Source organism: Drosophila subpulchrella, unplaced genomic scaffold, assembly GCF_014743375.2.
Source record: "Drosophila subpulchrella strain 33 F10 #4 breed RU33 unplaced genomic scaffold, RU_Dsub_v1.1 Primary Assembly Seq354, whole genome shotgun sequence".
In the NCBI taxonomy this organism is placed as follows: Eukaryota; Metazoa; Arthropoda; class Insecta; order Diptera; family Drosophilidae; genus Drosophila; species Drosophila subpulchrella.
The window spans coordinates 7015825-7038301 of record NW_023665577.1 but is presented as its reverse complement, the minus strand read 5'-3'; the positions used below and the strand labels follow the sequence as shown (position 1 = coordinate 7038301).

Sequence of the window (22477 nt, the reverse complement as noted above, 5' to 3'; positions counted from 1 at the left end):
ATTTTTGCATGCCCAACACAAAAGCGTCAAAACACCCGCGATCCGACATCATTTCAATTCCGGCAGCCAGCCAAACAGTTAACTTTGATCTCGGTTCGGTCCAGAACTAAACTAATTCTCACATTACGTATACGCCGCGTTCCACGGCCAGACAGTGTTTCATTGATTGCCCACTAATTGATAATTTCGGCTTCAAAATGGGTAAGTCAGACGACCTAGTTAATAAGAGTATCGCCAGAGTGTTTGTATTCGGCTGCCATTGATTTGTTACCCCGCTGCCGAGTGCTGATAAATTGATCATCGAGTGTCGCCTTGAATTATTATAAATATCAAAAATGATAATAACTTGTGCTCTGATTAGGGCTCACATCAAACGTATTATCACAGTGAGCAAGAACGAAGTTAGTGAGATAGTGTTTGCCCAAATCAACGTGTTACCTCTTTGATTAGTTTCCATCTGGCTTCACAGCGATCGGTCCGCATTGTGTTGTGCTTTATTCTATTTGTTCAGTAAGTTTCTTGATGTCTTAATATTTCTCTAAGGATGTAAAATATCAGAACCCTTTTGATAATAATACTTTAATCTAATAGTAATCTTTTTATGAAATAGTTCAGGATCCTTTCCCAATTTTATAACAATATTTATTATGGTCATTAGTGTTTTTGATCTTGGCAAGACTTTTGCTTTTAAATGTTTCTAAAAATTGCTACGTTTCCCTCTTGAATAATTTAATTTTAAATGGAAAAGTGTAAAATATTTCAAAACTTTAATTACATTAAAATGATTAACATGCTAAAAAACTTTAAGATGGCTATAAAAAATATGAAATATTTCAAATATGTATGTAACTTTAACTATGTTCAATTATTTCATTAAAATTAAATCCCCTTTTGTATGGGCATACACATAAAAGTTGAGCATAAGTCGAGTTGAGCATAACAAAAGTCGAGTTTCCACTGCACATGTGAACTAATTAAATAAAAACTTCCAGAAGTAAGAGTTCTGTAAGCGAGTAGAAATCAGGTAGAGCCCTCAAAGATTATAGCCAACTTCGCGATTTAATCGGTAACCGACGGCTGTTACTAAGCATAACACTTTTAAATGCCAGATATTTCTGTGTGCGTAGCCAACATTTGGAATCGTATCTATTTACTCAATCAATGGAAAAAACACTTAATTTTGGAGGCGGTGGAATAGGGTCTTATCAAATTGACATGTCTAAAATGTCTATCTCGTCACTAAGCCACCGATCTGTCTCAGTGTGTTATTAATTTCATAGCACATTTGACTTTTTTAATTACTCTGTATTACAGATTGGTGTATTTCCACCCTGATAGCAATTTTAAAAACGCCCCTTTTTGTCTGTCAGGTTATAAACATTAAAATGTCAACACTATCAACAATATTAAAACAACAATACTTTTAAAAACACATTTGTTTAGCAAGCACAAATAGCAGGTTTGCAAAATGCCATAGATAACCTTAAGAGGAAGAAGTTAATAAAATTATGTGTCCGAATCATTCGAAAAGCTTATCAACAGGGGTTTAAGCAATCCATATTTTTCCGATCAGTTTGTGTTATTTCCAGAAACCCCAACGAAGGAATTTTATGAAGAAGGCCTATAAATTTAAAATAAATGCAATATATACTGCAATCTTTCATCAATAAAATGGACTAGTTCTCTGACGCTTAGCAGAAAGCCAAAAACAAAAAATAGCAATTAATTTTCAGTGTCAAAACAAGAATGTCGTTACGTAAGAATTACAGTCTTCAAAAAGGGATCAATTTTCTAAGGAAATTTTGCAATTTGAGGATCAATCTTAAGTGTTTTATTTAACTAGCCCAGGTGTTCCCGGACCACTAACTTGTTGAGATACTAACCTAGGCAGATATGACAATCGGCGCTGTTCCAAGCCAAGAGCCTTTCACACCCCTTCACGTGTCTCGCCTTAGTAACAGAAATTGTGTCACCACCTTTGATCTGGAACCAGCTAAATAAATCCAAGGACAGTGCCGTAAAAGTGCATCGGAAATTACTTAACAATTACCAATCGTAACCAAAACTTTATTTACGCATTCGGTGACATTTGTTTTTATTTAGAAATAAAGTGGGTTACAGGGAGTCCACTTGAAGATTAGTAAGCCCCATAGGGACATATATTTACACAGAAAAAAATGAACACGGAAACCCGTTATATTTTTGAAAAAAATATAATGTTAATACATTTAATATACATTTATTTATGAAAAAAGAAACATGTGGATTCAAATTAAGAGTAGTTGTGGTAAATGGGTTTCTCCTTAAAAATTTTACTCAAAGTATACAAAGTTTACGTTCGGTTGAAATTTGGAATAACGAGATTTCTAGGGGTTTCTTGTAAACAGTTATTCAATTTTTTCAATGTACATATGCCAGGACTGAAGTGGGCCGGTCGCCCTTTTGCCGGCGGGTCGGCGAAGCAAACAAATTGAGATTGGGGCACAGTTTTTGCTGTACCACCTTATCACATTACATATGTGGGAATACGTATATGGGCCAGTTCAAGTGCAAAATGCACACAAATAGCGCAATTCCGACCAAAACAAGGCACAACAAAAATATTGAGATTCCGATCCGATGCCGATGACAGAGAGAGTATGGATCGGGAGAAGGCAGCTCCGATGATACTACAAACACTATTCGCAGTCCCAATAGCCTATAGATGGGTTTGCCGTGGAACGGGAGGCTCTACCCTGATAAGATAATGCACGTGTAAGAGCACTCGTCAAGTCGAGTGTCGGTGAGCATTACTGGACGTGTATTGATTTCGAATGCCTGCCATATAAGGTGGAAAATCTTTAAATTCGCGCGATTCGGTGATTCGAGCAGCACAACAGTTCTTCAGGGAGACGACATCGGTTTCCATTTTAGTTACGGATCCTGCTCGAGTGGGATTTACTTCGCTTTGAAGGATTTTTTTTCTGTAAGGATGTGCAAAAGTGAACAACCATCAATTTTAATCCCCAGAAACAAAGTGATTAAGTCCCGCTGCTAGTGACGTGGAGTCGTAGTCATTACACAAATCTGCGAAAAGTGTCAACCGTGATTACATAAGCAGATACAAATAAATAAATTAATTAGCATCGCCAATGCGACGGAATTAAATTGTTCATAGTTCCATTAAAATAATTTGGTAATTTATCGCATTAAATAATGAACAGACTGCAGTTCCGCCTTCGTTTAACTTTTTGCTGTATTAACTCCAAATGATGTGTATAGATTTTAATGGCTAATGATTCGATAACGTGATGATTTAAAAATTGGCGGATAATGTGATGAACCATTGGTGAATTGAGGCGGAATCATGGGAACATTTTTGGCTTCCTCTCGCATATGGTGGCGTATGAGTCATGGCCTCAAAGAAATCAAGTCAGTGTCATGTTCTGACCGTTTGAACTTACAACCGATTGAATTTCAAATGGGGATAGCATCATTAATCCAAGTCAACTGAATTGCTAATGGGGACTTTCGCTTTTTTATTCTTACGCTCTTGCAGCTGCTTCTGTACACTTTAAGTCGGCGAGATGCCCTCAGTAAACCGGGAGGAAGAGAGCGGAGTGCCGTATTCCTACACGGAAGTCAGTACGTTTCAGATCAGCGAAGGAAACACTCGAAATATGTCACCCGAACCGGTCAAGTCCGGTCGCATTTTTCTGGCTGCCGTGGCAGGTGAGTGCAAATATCATTAAGTGGAAATGCAATATAACTATTTCAGCAAAGAAATTGATCAAATAACTGATTAAACAAGAGTGTATGATACTTAACAGCTATTTAAGTTTACAATTAATGTCAAAAATCTTAAAATATATTTGTTGAAATATACATATCCTTCGGTCATCCCCACGATATATACTTAAGATGTACGTTGTACTTTATATTTGCATTCCAAGGGGTATGACATTTGGTCCCAGTTGAACAATAATATTATACATTTGGTTCAAAAAAAGTAAATTAGCTACAAAATACAACAGAGAATAAATGAGAAAAGAAAGCAAAATTAAATAAATAAATGATACCTTTAATAATTTAAAACACATTAATTATATTTTAAATGACTTAATTCCGATTTATCTATCAGCCAACTTATCCGCATTTGTGGTGGGCACCACCCTTGGATGGACCTCACCAATTGGACCCAAGCTCAAGGCTGCGGACACATCAGACTCGCCGCTGAGCAGGCCCATCACCTCCGATGAAGATGCCTGGATCTCGTCCCTGATTGCCGTCGGAGCCCTGGTGGCTCCCTTCGTGGCCGGTCCCATGGCCGACCGCATTGGCCGGAAGTGGGTGCTCCTCTCCAGCAGCCTCTTCTTCGTCCTGGCCTTCGGCTTGAACATGGTGGCCTCCCAGGTGTGGATCCTCTACATGTCTCGACTGATTCAAGGATTCGGCGTCGGCTTTGTGATGACCGTGCAGCCAATGTATGTGGGTGAGATCTCCACGGCCAACGTGCGCGGTGCCACTGGATCCCTGATGCAGCTCTTCATAGTGGGTAAGTCGAACAGTCAGTTAATAGATTCTGTTACTTGGAGTGTTATATTATCAGTTTAAGTGAACTTACAATTATTTTATATAAAATATATTAAATACGGGCAGGACTTTGGGAACTACAGACATTACTGATGTTTTAATACTGTTTTAATAGACTAAGTCAAAAAGGCGAACCTTCCTTGTATAATTCCTTAAATAAATAGCATCTCATATCAAGGACCAAAAATATTTGTAGTATTTAAATAGTGATTTGATATTATTTATTACAATTTGAAAGATATTTGCTTTTTAAAAATCTCAAATATCTATTAATTTGGGTCTAAACCGAATAAAGCCGAATATCAGATAAATTTAAATTAAACCCTTTTTAAGGGTTAACTGCACGTTAATATGGCGAGTATTGTTTGATCTAATTTGTTAATGATGTTTTCGACAGGTGGAATTCTTTATGTCTACGCCATTGGGCCGTTTGTCTCCTACCAAGCTCTGCAGTGGTGCTGCATTGTGGTGCCCGTGGTCTTCGACTTGGTCTTCTACATGATGCCCGAGAGTCCCTACTACTTTGCCGGAAAGGGTCGCAAGTCGGAGGCCTTGAAGTCGCTGCAGTTCCTCCGCGGCCAGAGTGCCGAGGGAGTGCACGACGAGATGGCGGAGATCCAGGCCAACGTGGAGGAGGCGATGGCCAACAAGGGCACCATGATGGATCTGTTCAAGAACGCTGGCAACCGCAGGGCACTGTTCATCTGCGCCGGCTTGATCTCCTTCCAGCAGTTGTCGGGCATCAACGTGGTGCTCTTTAACAGCCAGTCGATCTTCGCCAGTGCCAACACCGGGTTGGATCCCGCCATTGCGACCATTATCATCGGATGCGTCCAGGTGGGCTCCTCGGCACTGACTCCTTTGGTGGCCGATCGCCTGGGCAGGAAGGTCATGCTGCTGACGTCCTCCAGTGTGATGTCCATCGGACTGGCGGCCCTCGGAGCATTCTTCTATATGCAGCTGGTCAAAGGCGACATCTCCAGCGTGGTTTGGATGCCGGTACCTGCCCTGATCCTCTACAACATTGTGTACTGCACGGGCTTTGGACCGCTTCCGTGGGCGGTGCTTGGAGAGATGTTCCCGGCGAACATCAAGTCGGCGGCCTCCTCCGTGGTGGCCAGCACCTGCTGGACCCTGGGCTTCCTGGTCACCTTCTTCTATCCCAGCCTGGACGCCCTGGGATCCTACTACGCCTTCTGGCTGTTTGGCGTCTGCATGGTGGTGGCCTTCTTCTTCGTTCTCTTCGTGGTGATGGAGACGAAGGGCCTCAGTCTGCAGGAGATCCAGGATCGACTCAACGGCAAGCGTAACTAGGAGGCAGATCCTGTATTTGATAGTGCCCTAGATTCCATAGTGATCTTTAACGTACGTCTAAGGTCAATTTGCAAGTATTTTATTGGATAGTTTTGTAAGCCTGAACTCAATTGTTACACGTTTTCCTGTTAATTTGTAAACAAAAAGTTAGTAATAATAATTATGATAAAGCTTTAAAAAAGGTTTTAATTGGTGTGAACAAATAGATAACAAAAGAAGAGAAAACGCTATAGTCGATGGCCTCGACAATTAGATACCGGTTACTCAGCTTAAGGGAGTGTGAGAGGGATGGAGATATGCTTAAAGCAACTCTGCTTTTTTTACTAACACACCTAGCGCCACCTATCTTCTTCTCCTACAGCGCCAACTAGCTTATAGCGCCCCTAGCGGCTCGGAGGCTTATTAGTAAAAACAGCTTATTTGCTGCATATGGTGAGCAATCTCGATGCAAAATATTGATTATTATTTGGTTATAACTTTTTAATGACTGGTCCGATATTAACTATTTTTGGCATTTGTATAGGCATTTATAATAAGAGCAAACTCTGTCATTTAAGTTTAAATTTACATTTTTTACATAATATTAAAAAATCTGGGCGCTAGACGGGATTTAGTGTTATAGTCGTTTGTGTCTGCTAAAACAAACTTGCTCTGCGCAGGAGCCCAAGAATCGGCATGCCAACTCCCAACACTCTAGCTTTTATAGTTTCCGAGATCTCATCGTTTATACGGTAAGACGGACATGGCCAGATCGACTCCGCTGTGATCCTAAACAAGAATATATATATATATATTTATCCGACCCGTCGGAAACGCTTTCTTCTACCTGTTACATACTTTCTGACGAATGTAGTATTTTTTTACTCCACGATTAACGGGTATAACAAGCAAGAACGCTATAGTCGAGTTCCTCGACTATCAGACACCCGTTACTCAGATAAAGCGAGCAAAATGGAGATGGAGATATCAAACAGCAAAGCGAGATTGCAAAGCGCCACCTACACGCGATTTTAATATATGGTAGTGTGCGCGGCAGACAGACTTAATCGTTGTGTGGCAAACTTTTATTAGGTCAATCGATATGTATTGACGTGTCCAATACAGTAAAGCTAAACTGTTTTCTACCATTAAAGCGTGGGCGCTTCAGTTTTGAGAGGTTTGTGGGCGTTACAGTGGCAGTGAAAACTTTTTTTTGGGTCAATCGATATGTATTGACAAGACCAATATATTATAGTAAACATTTTTTTACTTAAACTGTAGGAGCTACAGTTTTGGGCGGATTGTGGGAATCAGAGTGGGCGTTGCATCTTCGCATAACAAGCTTGCGCTGCGTACCAAGATAAGTAATTTAAATCTAAAATCTCAACTCTCAAGCTTTTATAGTTTTTGAGATCACTGCGTTCACACACACAGACAGATAGGCGGACATGGCTAGATCGACTCGGCTGCTCCTGATCAAGAATATATAAATTGTATGGGGTCGGAGACACAGAAACAATTTTTTAAAATGTTGTTGCCACAAACTTTGGCGATCCCTAGTGGAATCTGAATGTCAAGTTTTAACTCTATAGTTATATAGCTCTATAGCGAAATCGTGGGCATTAGGCAAAACCTATCGTTATGACTGTTTGGGGTGGCACACCGCTGAAAGAAACTGGCTCTGTGTAAGAAGCCCCGAAAATCTGTTTGCTATATAGTATATAGTATATATCAGTGTCGAATGCAGGATTCGGTTGTGATTAAATTTAAACAAAATTTGTTAAGTAGAAATGAAAAATTTAAATAAAATACATATTTTAATCGTAACATCCTTACATTTGTTTTTGTTTTGACATTATAATTTAAGTGGGAGAATCTGTTCTCCATACCCCCATGCTAGTGATTGTGATCGAAAATACATATTCTTTATAGGGTCGAAAATGCTTCCTTCTACCAGTTATATACTTTCCGACGAATACAAGTAGGAGAATCTTATTTGAAAGCTTTGTTAAAATTATTCGTTCATTATAACATTCCATTCAATCATGTGTATCTTTTCATTCTAACAAAGTAATCATTAATTTGAAGACAAATATCACTGTGTTACAAATGTGGACCTTTATTTACTTACGTCGATGGGTGCTGGAAAGAAAACGAGTGGCACTTTTCAAATGTTTTCACGAACTAAAAGAGCAAAAACAGAAAATTTTCAACTTTGAAGTCTTTTTTCTGAGAATCTTTGCGTAGGAGAACTTTTTGGTAAACACAGTTCAAAATGTCAATTCAAAGAAAATAAGATTTTCTAACAGCCATCGAGATATATTTTTGATGCTACGTAGTGATTTAACCAAACCCCCGAAAATATGCACTGAATTTTATTTCGTTTGCCTCTGAATTCGCCACAGTTTTGTTTTATGTTAAATTTAACTTGAATGTATGATTTGAGTGTAAGCCAAGTGTAAATTGTGCCTAAGCCAATATTTCTAAAATATCGGAAAATATTATGGAAATTGCCATTGAATTATTTAAGATTAAATCGAAGTATGAGCTTTTCTTATATCAAGAGTGATGTCTTGTTATACCGATAAGCAATGACCATGTTCACCGGAACAACATGAACAGTAATCAAGATCTGGTGTTATTTTTTAACTCTATCATTCTAAATTTCCATGCCCATATACAATAAAAGCTAATTATCTTCAAGTAAGTATTAAGTATCTGGCAAAGTTATAGACAATAGACAAAACTTGTCCAATTATTTATCACAACGTTTTTAATACACAGTAGCTTGGCAGAAGTTAGTCTTGCCTAATCAAGCATACGCCTTGACTGAATCACTTAAAAATACAGAAACACAAAAAAACTAAAAAACTGTTTAACCGCAATGGCGCAGAGCTCGAAAGATGCCGCGTTGGCCGAAATGGATTTGATCTTTCTGGACACCATTCTGCCCAGGTGCTGCAAGGACATAACCACCACGCAAGCGTTCTTCAAGGACTACACGGCCGATAAGCCGAAGCGAACCGTCACCGCGTTTCGGAAGCAAACGGATCCTGCCTTGATTTCGGGCCATTACGCGAACAACCTGAAGGTTCGGGGGCAGGAGTTGAAGACAAGGACATGGCCGCGATCCATGGACTGGCGTGAGGAGTACGCCCAGTTCGTCAAGCGCAACAAGTGGTGCAACGAGGAGATTTACAAGCTCTTCTTCGTGCACCCGCCCGTCGACTACTATCAAATCAAGGAATATCTGCGGGACCTGCTCAAAACCACGTATATCTCGGACTACTCGCCCAACCAGTACAAATCGCTTAAAAGCCAGCGCAAGCAAAGGGTACGTCTGGATGCTGACGGCATTGACTATCAGACGACCTATGGCAATTATCACAATCGCATACAGGAGGAGGATCCGTTTAAGTCGAACCTCATTCTAGAACCGGGATCAAGTGGCAAAAAGATGGACATTGACAAATTCGCCAAAGAGATGCGCAAACTGTTCACCAAGTACAATCTTACAACATATTACGACACAATCTGCCTCCCAGCGTTGATAAAGGCCAAGGATGGAATTATGCCATCGGGCCCGATCGATCGCTACACCCTTCGCAAACATTAAATGGAACTCAGTTCACCGCGGTGGATAAAAAGGGTTCTTAAAATTGTACTGATATAGCAATTGTGACTAAATAAATAGGCATTACACATGAATTCCACTGTGTTACAAATTGATATTTATTTATTTACCCATTTGAATACCCAAGAATTCTGTTGGTTTTAATGCACCATTCTAAAATGCGTTTGTAACTGAGTTTCATGTTACGGAATTTCCCGGATGCTTTTCTATCACATGCTATCCTGGCAGTCAGTTGAATCAGTATACGGCATTGTTTGTGGACGTTTGAGCGGTCGTGGGTATTTATTTTAAAGGTCAATCGATAGGTACTGAAAAATGTAATTTATTTCAATCGTCAAAGTTTTGGGCGGCTTGTGAGCGTGCCACAAACAAACTTGCGCTAAGCCAGAAGCTAAGGAATCTAAATATGTATATAATCTCAACCATCTAGTGCTTATAGTTTCTAAGAGCACAGCGTACATACGGAGAGATGGACATGGCTAGGTCGCCTTGGCTAGTGATCCTGATCAAGAACATGTATACTTTATAGGGTCTGAATCGCTACCTTCTTCCTGTTTCATTCTATCCGTCGAATTTAGCGTACCCTTTCACTCTACCAGTAACGGGTATAGATAGAAAGTATTTTTTTTTATCTTACTGTAGTAATAATTTTATACATTTCCCTCAAGTACTAAAATTTTGTGTTGAATTTTTAGCAATTTAGTACTGGAGTACTTTTCAAGATTTGAGCTCCAAAAAAGTCCCCGACTTCTTCTTATAAAAAGAAACGACAAAATAACAAAAAACAAGAAAGGAAGTTAACTTCGGCAAGCCGAAGTTTGTATACCCTTGCAGTTATAATTATTTAATTTAATTCGAAATTCTGAAAAACACAACAAATTATATTCCCAATAGTATAAGATAATATGTCAAAAAACACCGAAGCTATAATTTGATTCACATTATTTTGCAACCAAGCAAGTCGTCCAATTTTGAAAAAATTAAATTCAAAATTCACAACAAATAAAAAAATTGTATTTCCAAGCGTAAGAGGTTATATGTTAAAAAACATCAAAGATATAATTTAAAAAAATTTGTTTTTTCCTATAATTCCTATGGGAGTTTTAAGATGTAACTACATCAGGTACTACTACCGATCCGGCTGGTTCCGACTTATATACTAACTGCGAAAGAAAGAAGACTTTTGGGAAAGTTTCAGCCCGATAGCTTCAAAACTGAGAGACTAGTTTGCGTAGAAACCGAGGACGCCTAATCCAAGTTGTTTGTTAGCATTGTGGAACTTGACCCACAGGAAGCAATACCACAACAAGCCAAATCCTATTGAGAAGCCCATTAGGGAGGATCATGCCGAGTGGGAAGTCACCCTAGCCAAAAGAATTTGATAAGGTTGTACTACTAACCACCAGTAATACGATCTCCGACGAGCTCTCCATTGGGGAATCGCTGGACTCCACCACAAAACAAAACAGAAAACTTTTATTTCAAAGTTTAGGCGCTGCACAATGGCCCCAAAGTTTCGCTATAAGTATGTGTCATACCATACCATTTCTTGTTAAAATTTCAAACGAGAACTCAGTAAATGATGGCTAACGAATCTATTTTTTAATCGAAAAGCTTGGTCCAGAGTATTGGAAAGGGACGACTTTGCCGAGCAAGAGGTCCGTGCTTACTGCCCTATTTTACGAGACGAAGGTGTTAGGCCGAACCCTTAAGGAAAGCGTTCAAGATATCTCCCAAAATTTGGTAGCTGCTTGGTCAGAGCAGGGTGTACGTACTAGACCAGTTAGGCACGTAAAATCCCAAATATTGCGTATTCGTGAACAATTCTTTTGATAAAAAAGCTTTACCAGAAACAAGAATGGTCTTTTGAAAAATCCTTGCATGAGGTGTTCAATATCAAACACGCTACGGAATCTCAGGTATCTGAAGAGCAAGATATCACTATCGATAGCCTAAAAGTAAATATCCGTACAACCATCCAAGGAAACAAAACTATGAAAAGCCAAAAGAACTTTAAAAAATACATTTTTTAATCCGAAGCTGACTTAGGTTCTAGATCGGTGCAGGATAAGCTCTCGAATCGCTATATATCTTAGAAGCAACTGCAGAGGCACTCGGCTTCGGCATTATAAAGTTAACGTCTCGTACACCTAGACTTCCAAGCCAAACTCTGAAAAGTTATGACTTTAGTTAATACATATATTCTCTAAGGACTTCAACATATTTCGACACTAGCTGGAAGTCAACTCTAAAGGTGCAATTTGAAAGTTGCGTGTTTTAATTTTGCTTAAGAATTACCATGCTACAGTGACGTATCTATGAATTTAATAATATTTTGCTCAATTTTAAAGTATACATATATTAAGTATAAAAACAATTCACTAACTATATTTTTGGGTGGGTCCATTCTACCCTTTTTATACATACATATCTATAGTAAACCTTACGTTTACGTATTACGTAAGAGTAAAATTAACAATTCAATGGTTGGGAACCGTTTTACTTTACTATATTGGTCAATTTTTCCTATCGATTTTTTTGTGTGTGGGAACAATATTATAAAATATGAAGAATCTGCTGCTAGCTTGGGTATTACATTGAATAATACATTGACATAGAGCAAACACGTTTCAAAAACTGTTGGACGAACGTATGGGCTACTGAGACCGCTTTCGCCTGTTCTCATGCCCAGATTACTTTACGGGGTGGAGATTTTCGGGCATTGTGATACGCACGACATGCAAATATTAACTGTTGCTAGTATTTCTATCGTCCGCTGTGGTTATAATCTTCATGATACATACTTTCCACTCAATTAGTAACAATTAATAACCATAAAGGTTGCCTAATAATAGGGTTGTAACCCTACCTACATGCGACAAAATATCACTTTTTGTGTTTGTTTGTCAGATATCAACTTTCGTTACGAATAAGTATTAACGACCTACTACATAACTACAGTTTTTTTCAAGAAATCGGTCTTAACCAAGTTATTTGTAATAAGGACCCCAAAATCCATGGATCCTTAAAAACTGACATGTTCGAAAGTCTGGGTTTTTCGGAAGTAGAGACTAAAAATGATATGTAGTTCAATATTCGTTTTTGAAATTTTCAACATATGCTTGCTTTGGATTGATTGACTCGGATAGGCTTTTAACTTAAGAAGTTTCTAGCTCTTCTTTTTTATCCTCTCTTCTCACGATGACAAGTAAAATCGGTATCATTGATATGTATAATCATGCAGCTCTCTTAAAATTAATTACCTATTGAGCGAAAGCTTTTGATAAAAAAAAAGCTAGCGGGGGGTATAAATTGTGAGGTATCTGAGAGCAAGAGCTTCAGTTTGAGGAAATTTTCAACTAGCAACACTTACGGAGAGATAAATACACCAGCTAAAATGGATCGTTGGACAAATCGAGTTGCTGTTGTGACGGGTGCTAGCTCTGGGATCGGATCGGCCTGCTGCAGGGATCTGGTGGCGAAGGGCTTGGTCGTCGTGGGCTTGGCCCGTCGGGAGGAGCGTTTGAAGCAGCTGAAGGAATCCCTGCCAGCGGATCAGCAGGCTCGCTTCCATGGACGGAAGTGTGACGTCAGCGTGGAGCAGCAGGTGGTCGATGCGTTCGCATGGATAGATGAGACCCTCGGAGGGGCAGACGTCTTGGTGAACAACGCGGGTATTACCACTGGTTCCCTGATCACGGATGCCGACAATGCTGCCGACATGCGATCCGTTCTGGACACCAATGTCCTGGGATTCGTGTGGTGCGCCCGCGAGGCCTTTAGATCGCAGCAGAGACGCAACGTCACCGATGGCCATGTGGTGGTCATCAACAGCGTTGTGGGTCACAAAATTCCCAGTATGCCAGGCTTTGGCTTCAAGATGTACGCCCCTTCCAAGTTTGCCGTAACCGCTTTGGTGGAGGTCCTGCGACAAGAGTTCCAGCAGAAGAAGACTCAGACCAAGATTACGGTGAGTTGGGAACGGGTTCTTCCAGTGGCAAGACATCGCGTAGATTTATCATAAACAATGTTTTTTAACCAGTCACCGTTACGCAACCCGTTTTGGCACAGAAATCAGTTCCACCCAAATTACGTTGAAAATGAACGGACTCGATCTATTCGTATGAACGCTGATATCTCGGTAATTCTGGGATAAAACATAAAGATACTAGGGGTTCTTAAGCAGCGAATGATTCATTCAGAGCTGTGCCACGCCCACTTGAACGCCCATAACGCTAAAGTCTATCTGGTGCCCTCATTTTTGTAGATTTTGTTTCAATGAAAACTGAAATTGATTTTACTGATTAATACCTACATACATAACTATGTACATGCATGTACAATCATACCAATCGCAATATTATTTAAAAAGCTACGATGACTATGATGATAAGTTAAAAAGACCTTGGATTTTTACCATTTTACGAGTAGATTAAAATTAGAATATTTTAATCTTATTTAATGTGTGTAATCAAAAGCCCTTCCTCACAGCTTTTAGAAAGACCATTTATTTTGGCTTAAAGGAATACCGAAATTGTCTTGTTTTATTTGGTTGCACACTTTGGTCGCGAATTTTGTTTAAAAGAAAAGTTCGATAGATAACGCTATCAAAACTGCCAAAATGACAAATGAAATTTCCCTTATCTGTTAAATTGTAATGTCGCTTTCTATTTACCGTAGTATAATATGCCCTCTCATAAAAGCAACATAATTTATTTATACCCTTGCGAAGGGTATAATGATTTCAGTCAGAAGTTTGCAACTTTTCGGAAACTTTTCCGACCCATAAGTTATATGTATTCTTGATCAGCATCACTAGACAAGTCGATCTAGCTGTAATAGGAAGGACAAATGTCAAAATAGTTCAAAGACCGTTATATTTCGTTCTCGGTAAAAATATGTATACAGTAGTAAGTTGAAATGAACATTATCTTAATATTTCTGTAATTATTTTTATACCCGTTACTCGTAGAGTAAAAGGGTATACTAGATTCGTCGGAAAGTATGTAACAGGTAGAAGAAAGCGTTTCCGACCCCATAAAGTATATACATATATTCTTAATCAGGATCAAATTAGGAAAAAATTTTGACTGTAATGTATTAGTCTCGTCAATACCTATCGATTGACCCAAAAAATTTTGCCACGCCCACTCTAACGCCCATAACGCTTAAATCTGTCTGCCGCCCACATAACCATATATTGAGATACATTTTCCTTTTATCCCTTTAGCTGAGTACCGGGATACTGGACTATAGCGTTCTTCCTTGTTTAAATCTCTGAATATTGGAAGACTTTGTACATACATTGATTACATAGGAACGACCTTCGGGGGTATAAAAACTTCGGCTTGCCGAAGATAGCTTCCTTTCTTGTTATGCCATCCAAATTGTTAATTTAAATATTTCTCCACTCGTAGAGCATTAGCCCCGGAGCCGTCGACACGGAAATCATTGATGAAAAAACCAGGGAGATTTGGCCAAACTTCCCTATGTTGCGTGCTGAGGATGTAGCCGATGCAGTCTCTTATTGCATCCAAACGCCTCCCAACGTGCAGATTCATGAGCTGACCATCAAGCCAATTGGTGAATCGTTTTGAATGATGCCTTAATGGAACTGGAACTTTCGTAAACTATAAGCGAGCAATTTGCAACAATCAATAATGGAAGGTGGATAGTATCAATGAAAACATTGTGCTATTATGAAATCCAGAAAGATGTAAACAAAGCAAACCATGCATCGGGCTTACAGAGAACAAATAAGTAAATATATTCCCAGTACGGGAGGAATTTGATTCCCACTCCTGAGTTGTTTTCATGAAAAGCTAATAATTGATTGTTTAGTATATTTAAAGTGGTTTTACAAGTAACATTTATTAAATCACTTCAACACATAAGTTCAATGAAGGAAGTACAGGGCCTTTTAGTTGCAGGTAATTACAATACGTCATGGTTTACGGGTATAACACTATGTCTGTATAAACACCGATTTCTTTAAGTTTCTCACCTTCTGTATCACAGTTACATGGTTATTACAAACGTGAGCGTGTGTATGTTTGTTTTGTGTTTTTGTTTTGAACGCATACAACTAGAATAGACAACACATATTCTCTGCGCACATAACTATCATATAAAGTAACTACATCTTGCTGGCGCCAACTTTGCGGCCCAACTTAACATCTAATAAAAATCCAGAGTATAAATAGTTTTGATTACAGTTAAGTACATAAACAGCGTTGAAACGTTTGGCTAAAAACTAATAATACCGTCATCGTACAGTCCTACCGACAAAGACGTACCCAGTACCTCCGCTAATTGCTTCAGTTTCAAATTGTATTCACTTGGCTGGAGCATCAAACGTGCAATAACAAAATAAAAAAAAGCATATTGCAACCGTCTGAAGTCTTTTGGAAATAGCACACTAAGGAGAGTTTACAAGATTTCGCTTTGCTTAAGTCTACCAAGTACAATTACACATATATCTAGAGTATATCAATGTAGAACTCGCACAACGTACATATGCCTCGGCCAGCACATTTTAAAACTAAATATGCCGACACACGGTTTGTATATGTATATATAAATGTATCTCGGGCAGGCTTCTGTGCCGCCGTACCCTGTATAAAAATGCAGTTGCCTGATCCACCCTGGCAACAACAACGCGCGCTGGCCGGCAATAGTAACTAACTCAATTGGATGTAGACGGATACGTTTGATATTTGCATTCGTGCAGCGTCTGGAACGAGTGCTCGAAGTCTCTCGGGAGCGAGGACAGTGCGTGGGCGCTTTCGGTGCCCGAAATAGTTTTGATCAGGCTGTTGGAGTTCAGTGACTCCAGCTCGTGGGTCTCCGAGTTGGCCAGTTCCACGATGGCCGAGCTGGTGGGGGTCAGCAGCTGCTCGCTGGCGATCACCTGGCTGGGTTTTCTGCAGAAAAAATACAAGGTTATAACAAATGCTTTTAATAAAAAGTAGTTAAAGAACTTTAAAGAGTTTCAAGAATAAATATATCTTGAAGTAATAATTTAATCCGACTAAGAACCGAACCCGAAAACAAATCTAATGAAGCCCAAGGGTCAAAATCATTATTTGAAAGTTTTTAAAAGGGTCATTACAATTAAAACCTTACCGCTCATAGAACTTGCTGCTGGCACTGTTCCGCTTGTTCCACAGCGGCCACTTAAGCTCCAGAAAACCATGCTGCGGACCGGCCACGCGCAGCAGACTCATCAGGAAAAAGGTGGCGTAGAACCAGCTTACGATCATGACCACGACCAGGAACACGCCGATCTGTATGTAGGGCAGAATATTGGACGCCATCATGATGCCGCCGGCCAGTCCCGTCGTGGTGGCCGCCATCACCGTAGGTCCAATGATGCGCGATAGTACAAACTGAGTGGCTGCTAATCTCTCCTTTACTGGAGACATTCGGTAGTGGATGCCGTAATGTAAGCTGAAGTCCACAGCCAGTCCTATGGCTGTACTAACCGCAATGCTCTCCAAAATGTTCAGCTGCCAGCCAAGCAGGATGAGCACCGCCACGGTGTTAAAAATGCTCAGCGACACGGTTAATACAGCGTAAATTGAAATCAGTATGTTGACCGTAAAGCACAGCAGCACTGCAAGGGACGCAGCCATAGCCAGACAAATGGCAACCAATGTGTCATGTGAGAGTGTGTCCTGCACATTGTAGAATTTCAGGTCGCTGGTGAACCATCCTCCTTGAAGTTCAGGAGGTGCCGTGGTCAACTGCTGCTGAAACCAGTTCTCAACAGACTCGTAGAACTGTTTAATGTTTGCGTAGATGGTGCTGTAGGCCACGTTGGACTCGAACTCGATGACCAGGGCTTTGACCAACAGTTGTGTAGATGATCCGTTCGTGCTGTACTCAGCGCTCTCATTTCCACCTATTCCCGAGTAATCGTCCGTCTCCAGTCGAGGAGCATCTGCAAACTTGGGCCCTGCCACGCCAGGCCGGAAAAATGTGGTGTCATACATGTTGGATATGCTCTGTGGCAAGCAATACTCGAATATGTGTGGATCGAAGGGAAACTGGGCGTCGCAGCATGGCGAACGATCTTTCCTGGTAAAGTCCATATCATCTATGCATCTGAAATATATATTAAGCCTCTTAAAATATAGGTTTTAAACTTTTTGAAGAGTAATTTTTTTGAAATGTCTTTTTATCTTATAGATTGTATTTATACGAATGAAAAGTAGCTAAAACCGTAATGCACTTTTTTACTTTTTTAGTACCTAAGCTGCCTTAAAGCTTAGACTCAAGGCTATCATAAAATGGTGTGCTAAAAATATCACAATATCATATCATATAAAGCTTAACGCTCACCTGCGCTTCATATAGTCGATGAGATTTTCAATGAAACAATTGGGCAAGAGCATGCCCAGGGTCTCTTTGTAAAAGGGTTGCTGGCGCACACTCTGGCAAAAGTTAAGGATCCAGAGTTGCGCTGACCTGCTCGATACGTTAAAATTATTGTCATAGTGTATGTTGCCATAGGAATTGGGGTTCGTGTAATCGCCATCGTCCACTGCCTGAACGCCCCAGACGAAGTGCATGTGCATCTTGAAGTTCTCGTACGCCTGCAACGGTTTTTCGAACCAGAACTGCTGCTTCATGCTAGAATACATCTCAAACGGATGCCTTGAGACGAAGAGCTGGAAGTGCGATTTCTCCGGCAACTGGAGTCCTGGATACCAGAACACAATGACGGCGCTGGACGCGCCTAGAGCACCAAAGATCAGCAGCCACAGATAGGAGTAGTTCAAAATGCTGTACGTAATGCACTCCTCAAACATCTGGCAAAATCTGTTAATTGACTTCTTGCTCGCGTGGATTAACTTCTGGGACATCGGATGCCGGCAGGATATCCTGGTGGCAAAGAGTCGTTCCATGATGGATACCGAAGCGGGCAGCCAAGTGATCATAAGCAAATAGTTGGTCACCACGACGGTTCCCGCAAATATCCTGAAAAAATAAAATCAGTTGGGTTTACTTTTAGTATTTCTACAGTTTCAAAGTATCAACCTACCCAAAGCACTTGATGGCTGTTATGGAGCTGCTGTAGGAGGCGTAAAAGGCGCCGGCGGTGGTAAGCGAAGTAACGAACATGGAGGCAGCAGCGTGGCGCATGGTCAGCGCCATGATGTTCTCCAACGACTCCGTGTGATCGCTGAGCTCCAGGGGCGTGGGAAGAGCACTCTGGGATTGAGTGGTCAAGGTGCATCGGTTGTTGAATCTCTCGGCCAACACACATTGCCAGATTTTCAAAAACAAAAATACATCGTCTGCTCCAATCCCAATTATCACCACAACGGCCAAGAGGTTCATGTAGGGGAAGAACTCGAACTCGAATACGATGGCGTAGAAGAAGTACGCTAGTCCCAAGGAAAAGCAAATCGCGATACAGGACATTAAGGTGATAAATGCCGACCCCGTGTACAACCAAACGCTGGCCATGACGAAGGCCCCTCCTAGGGAAACTAGCCAGACATCCGTCAGCAGCAGCTCATTGAAAAGGTCGTTCTCAAGGCCCAGGTCCATCGCAATAACTTCCACAAGCTCGTTGCGCAGCTCCCTGCAAAATCAGTCAGAAATTTGATCTCAAACAGAAAACAACAAAAAAAAACTAATATAATAAAAAAATAAAAAAAAAATTTCAAAATGAATCCGGTGCAGAGGGAAAAAGAGTTGGTCAAAATGCTAATGCCAAGGACCAGGAAGCTTGTAAGCACCAGCAGAGCAGACTACGTGGACCATACCGGAAAGGCTGTTTACAATCCCCCTATCCGAAAATGTCAGGAAGACCCCTCCTTAATAACGGGCCACTATTCCGCAAATCTAAAGGTTTCTGGAGTGGAAATGATTACGAAAACATGGCCCCAATCAATGGACTGGCGCGAGGACTACGCACAATTTATCAAGCGCAACAAATGGTGCAACGAGGAGATCTACAAGCTGTTTTTTCTGTGTCCACCCGTAGATTTTAATCTTCTTAAGAACTTTCTTAAGGATCTGCGCAAATCAGTTTATATGTACGACTACTCGCGAAACGACTTCGTTTCTTTTGTAAGTCGACGACGATTAAAAGACGGAAAATACTTAGCCTCTGAGGATGGAGATTATCAGACTACTTATGGCTGCTATTATAATCGCTTGCAGGAAACTGAGCCATTTAAGAGCTCCTTATATCCGGAACATGCGATTAAGAATCTAACACTGGACCGGATTGCTATCGAGTTGCGTAAACTGTTCACAAAGTACAATATGACCACCTATTTTGACACTATTTGCGTCCCAGCTTTGATGAAAGCTAAGAATGGCATAATGCCTTCGTCACCAATTGATCGGTACCAATTTCGCAAGTACTAAGAAGGATTCCTACTTACACCTCTTCCCATTCGTGGAACAGCGGCAGAAGGCGATTGGATTGGGCCACCGGTACAAATATCATAGCGTATTTCAAGTATACGTTGGATTCCTGAAAAAATAAAGATGTAAATATTACTTAAAAGATGTCAATACAGTTAACCGCAAACAACTATCTTATTTTTTTTATACATTCATTTTAAAATGTTTTGAGTAATTGTCTTCTTTAATACAAATTACAAAAATAAAAAGTTGGTTAAAATATATTTAGTAAAGGACAAAGACAGTTTTCATAACAAAAATGAATCGAAAAGAATTGAGAATGCCAATTATTTTTATATATTTTAAACCACTCACATTCGCTTTTATAAACCCGAAATCGGTGAGGAAATTCAGGACGTTAAAGACAATGTTAAGCCGCTTGCACTCTTCTGGAGCACGACAATGCGGAATTTCGTTGCAGTGGTTGTCCATCTTGAGATCGTGGAAGTACTCGTAGCAGCCGGAGAGCAGTGTCTGCAGCGAAGTAACATCCTCTACGGTGAGGTCGAAGCAGGAACTTTTGTTGGCCAGCATGGCGGCATAGTTGGGCAGCGACCACGGCCGGCAGCACTCCGTGGTGAGCATCTCCGGTTCGCAGAAAGCGCGGTAGCTGGGCACCTCGGTGATCTGATCCTGCAGCTGGCACATGGCGAGCAGCCCGTTCAAGTCAAACAGTGAATCGGTGGCGTTGGGGCCGATGCGCCGAACCACAAAATGCGAGTACTCCTTCCGCGGCGATGAGTCGCAAAAGAAGCCCTCGATGGGTTGGCGACGATGCATGTCCGCCCAACCATCGGTGGGCAGGGTGGCGGCTTGTTTCAGCAGCCGCCAAGTGCTTTTCTTGGTCTGGACCCGCTGCTGATGCTCGTCCTCATCCACTGAGGTGGTGTTGTACCCATACTCGATCTGCTCAGTGCGTCGGGTGGGTTCCAACGAGGAGGAAGCGCTGTCGTTAGTGATTTCGTAGTCACGGAACACTCCGCTGTCCCCCATCCAGGTGTCTACAGCGAGATTTGCGGATGGGGCACTCGTGGCCTTCAGACGCTTTTTGAACTGCATCATCTTCTGGGAAACATCGTGATGTTCGTTATTGCTCTGATTTTGCTCCTTGCGCCGTTTGTTCTTGTTTCGGTTTCTGTGCTTGTTCTTGCGTCGCTTGTGATTCGGATGAAGCCTGGATTCCACATAGCCCTGCTCCACGCGCCTCTTCTCCCACAGATCCGACGGATTTGAGAAAAGCAATCCATGGTGGTCAGTCTCCTGCATCAGGTTGTACCAGGCTGTCAGGCGTTCCCCTATCTTGGTGCCCCGCGTCTCGAAGCCCTGTATCGAAAAATATAGTTTTTAAGTGAGTAAGCATTCATGACACAGTAAAAAAAACTAAATGTTTAATTCAGTGGGGTAAGATTAGTTTTAAAACAATTGAATCACTTTCCTTAAAGTGACTAGTAAAGTAGTCATACTTTTTAGCGCTAGTCTACGCTTAAATTAGCTAGTATAAAATATGAAATACACTATTTAATATATCAAATTTTTTTTATTATTTCCGCCAAAAAAGCATTACACCTTCTGAAAAAACATACAAATAATTTTATTTCAGAATATTATGAATGAAATTTAGAAAAAAAAAAACTTTCTGACAAAAACACAATATTCCAAGAATTTAACTTTTTATGGAGTTTCCATGGAGTTATGTTTTTGATTATTAAAATAATATTAAAATATAAATTAATTTAAAAAATTCTCAAAATCGGGGTATGCGAGAAAAGGTAAAAATAATTCTGTTCGAACTATTATCTATCATACAATTGTTTATCTAAGTAATGCATAGCTTTTGTGCTAATCAAACGAGGTGTTTCTGTTTCGAATTATTTGAATATTCTGGTAGTTATAATGAAATAATAATGTGGAATTGTGGACCCTAATATGTACGAACCAAGGTGGGATCGCTGAAGTCGGGCAGCTTGTTCAGGATGAGGGCCACGATGATGCAGGCGGTGCAGTAGACGGCGATGGAGACGACCACCAGGTAGGGGCGCCTGGCCAGGACGTGGTAGTACCAGTTCATCCTCTCCGAGTCGAAGCACAGCATGTCAGTCGAATGTGGTACCGTGCCCGCGATTCGCGTTAGCCCCTTCGCATAGTGGGAACAAGTGCTCCTTGGGTTTGCTTTTCAGTGCATTTTTGGCGGCTGGAAAAGTCTCGAATAACCTTGGGCTGGCGGGGTGCTCCTTGGGACGGAGCCAAATTCTATTGTGTTGCTTCTGTTATAGATACTGCCTGGCAGTCAGGCTGCCTCCGCGGAGTTCCACTTGTTGGATTGCATTTTCAACAGTGCGCGCCCGTGCAAATAACTCAGGGTTCGGAACTAACTAAAACAACACAAAACAACCAAAAACTATGCGAATAAGGATAATGCAGAAGACGGTGAAATAACAACAAAAAGCAGCACAAAGGATACACTGAGGTGTGAGCCAGTATTGAACAATCCGGGCACCAGTGATGCCTGCCCAAAGCAACAAAAACAGCTGTTTTTGGCGGGGCAAATTAAGG

At 40.8% G+C, this 22477-nt stretch overlaps 5 protein-coding genes across 6 annotated transcripts; 4 read left to right on the top strand and 1 right to left on the bottom strand.

Annotated features, from left to right (window-relative positions):
• Positions 1-59: 59 nt before the first annotated feature.
• On the top strand, positions 60-6067 carry LOC119560409 (facilitated trehalose transporter Tret1). 2 transcript variants are annotated; one of them, XM_037873844.1, is made up of 4 exons: positions 60-201; positions 3539-3711; positions 4121-4534; positions 4970-6067. In XM_037873844.1, exons 2-4 carry the CDS (start codon positions 3567-3569, stop codon positions 5884-5886), a joined length of 1476 nt encoding a protein of 491 aa, XP_037729772.1. In that variant the 5' UTR covers positions 60-201; positions 3539-3566; the 3' UTR covers positions 5887-6067. The 2 variants fall into 2 exon arrangements, with proteins under 2 accessions (XP_037729772.1, XP_037729770.1); XM_037873842.1 differs by lacking the exon at positions 60-201 and adding an exon at positions 2835-2965.
• Positions 6068-8663: 2596 nt separating this feature from the next.
• LOC119560563 lies at positions 8664-9573 on the top strand. The gene has a single exon (XM_037874080.1). It carries the CDS (start codon positions 8750-8752, stop codon positions 9479-9481), a length of 732 nt encoding a protein of 243 aa, XP_037730008.1. The 5' UTR covers positions 8664-8749; the 3' UTR covers positions 9482-9573.
• A 3279-nt stretch (positions 9574-12852) lies between these two features.
• Positions 12853-15297, top strand: LOC119561040 (farnesol dehydrogenase-like). Its single transcript, XM_037874869.1, has 2 exons — positions 12853-13469; positions 14917-15297. Exons 1-2 carry the CDS (start codon positions 12897-12899, stop codon positions 15094-15096), a joined length of 753 nt encoding a protein of 250 aa, XP_037730797.1. The 5' UTR covers positions 12853-12896; the 3' UTR covers positions 15097-15297.
• Positions 15298-15344: 47 nt separating this feature from the next.
• On the bottom strand, positions 15345-22414 carry LOC119561036 (protein dispatched). The gene is made up of 7 exons (XM_037874863.1): positions 21861-22414; positions 20240-21247; positions 19903-19994; positions 18546-19091; positions 17843-18481; positions 16625-17605; positions 15345-16422 (listed from the first exon to the last, which is right to left on the bottom strand). The coding sequence occupies exons 1-7, from the start codon at positions 22014-22016 to the stop codon at positions 16185-16187; spliced, it is 3660 nt and encodes a 1219-aa protein (XP_037730791.1). The 5' UTR covers positions 22017-22414; the 3' UTR covers positions 15345-16184.
• Positions 19116-20042, top strand: LOC119561041. Its single transcript, XM_037874870.1, has one exon. The coding sequence runs from the start codon at positions 19178-19180 to the stop codon at positions 19883-19885; it is 708 nt and encodes a 235-aa protein (XP_037730798.1). The 5' UTR covers positions 19116-19177; the 3' UTR covers positions 19886-20042.
• Positions 22415-22477: the final 63 nt, after the last annotated feature.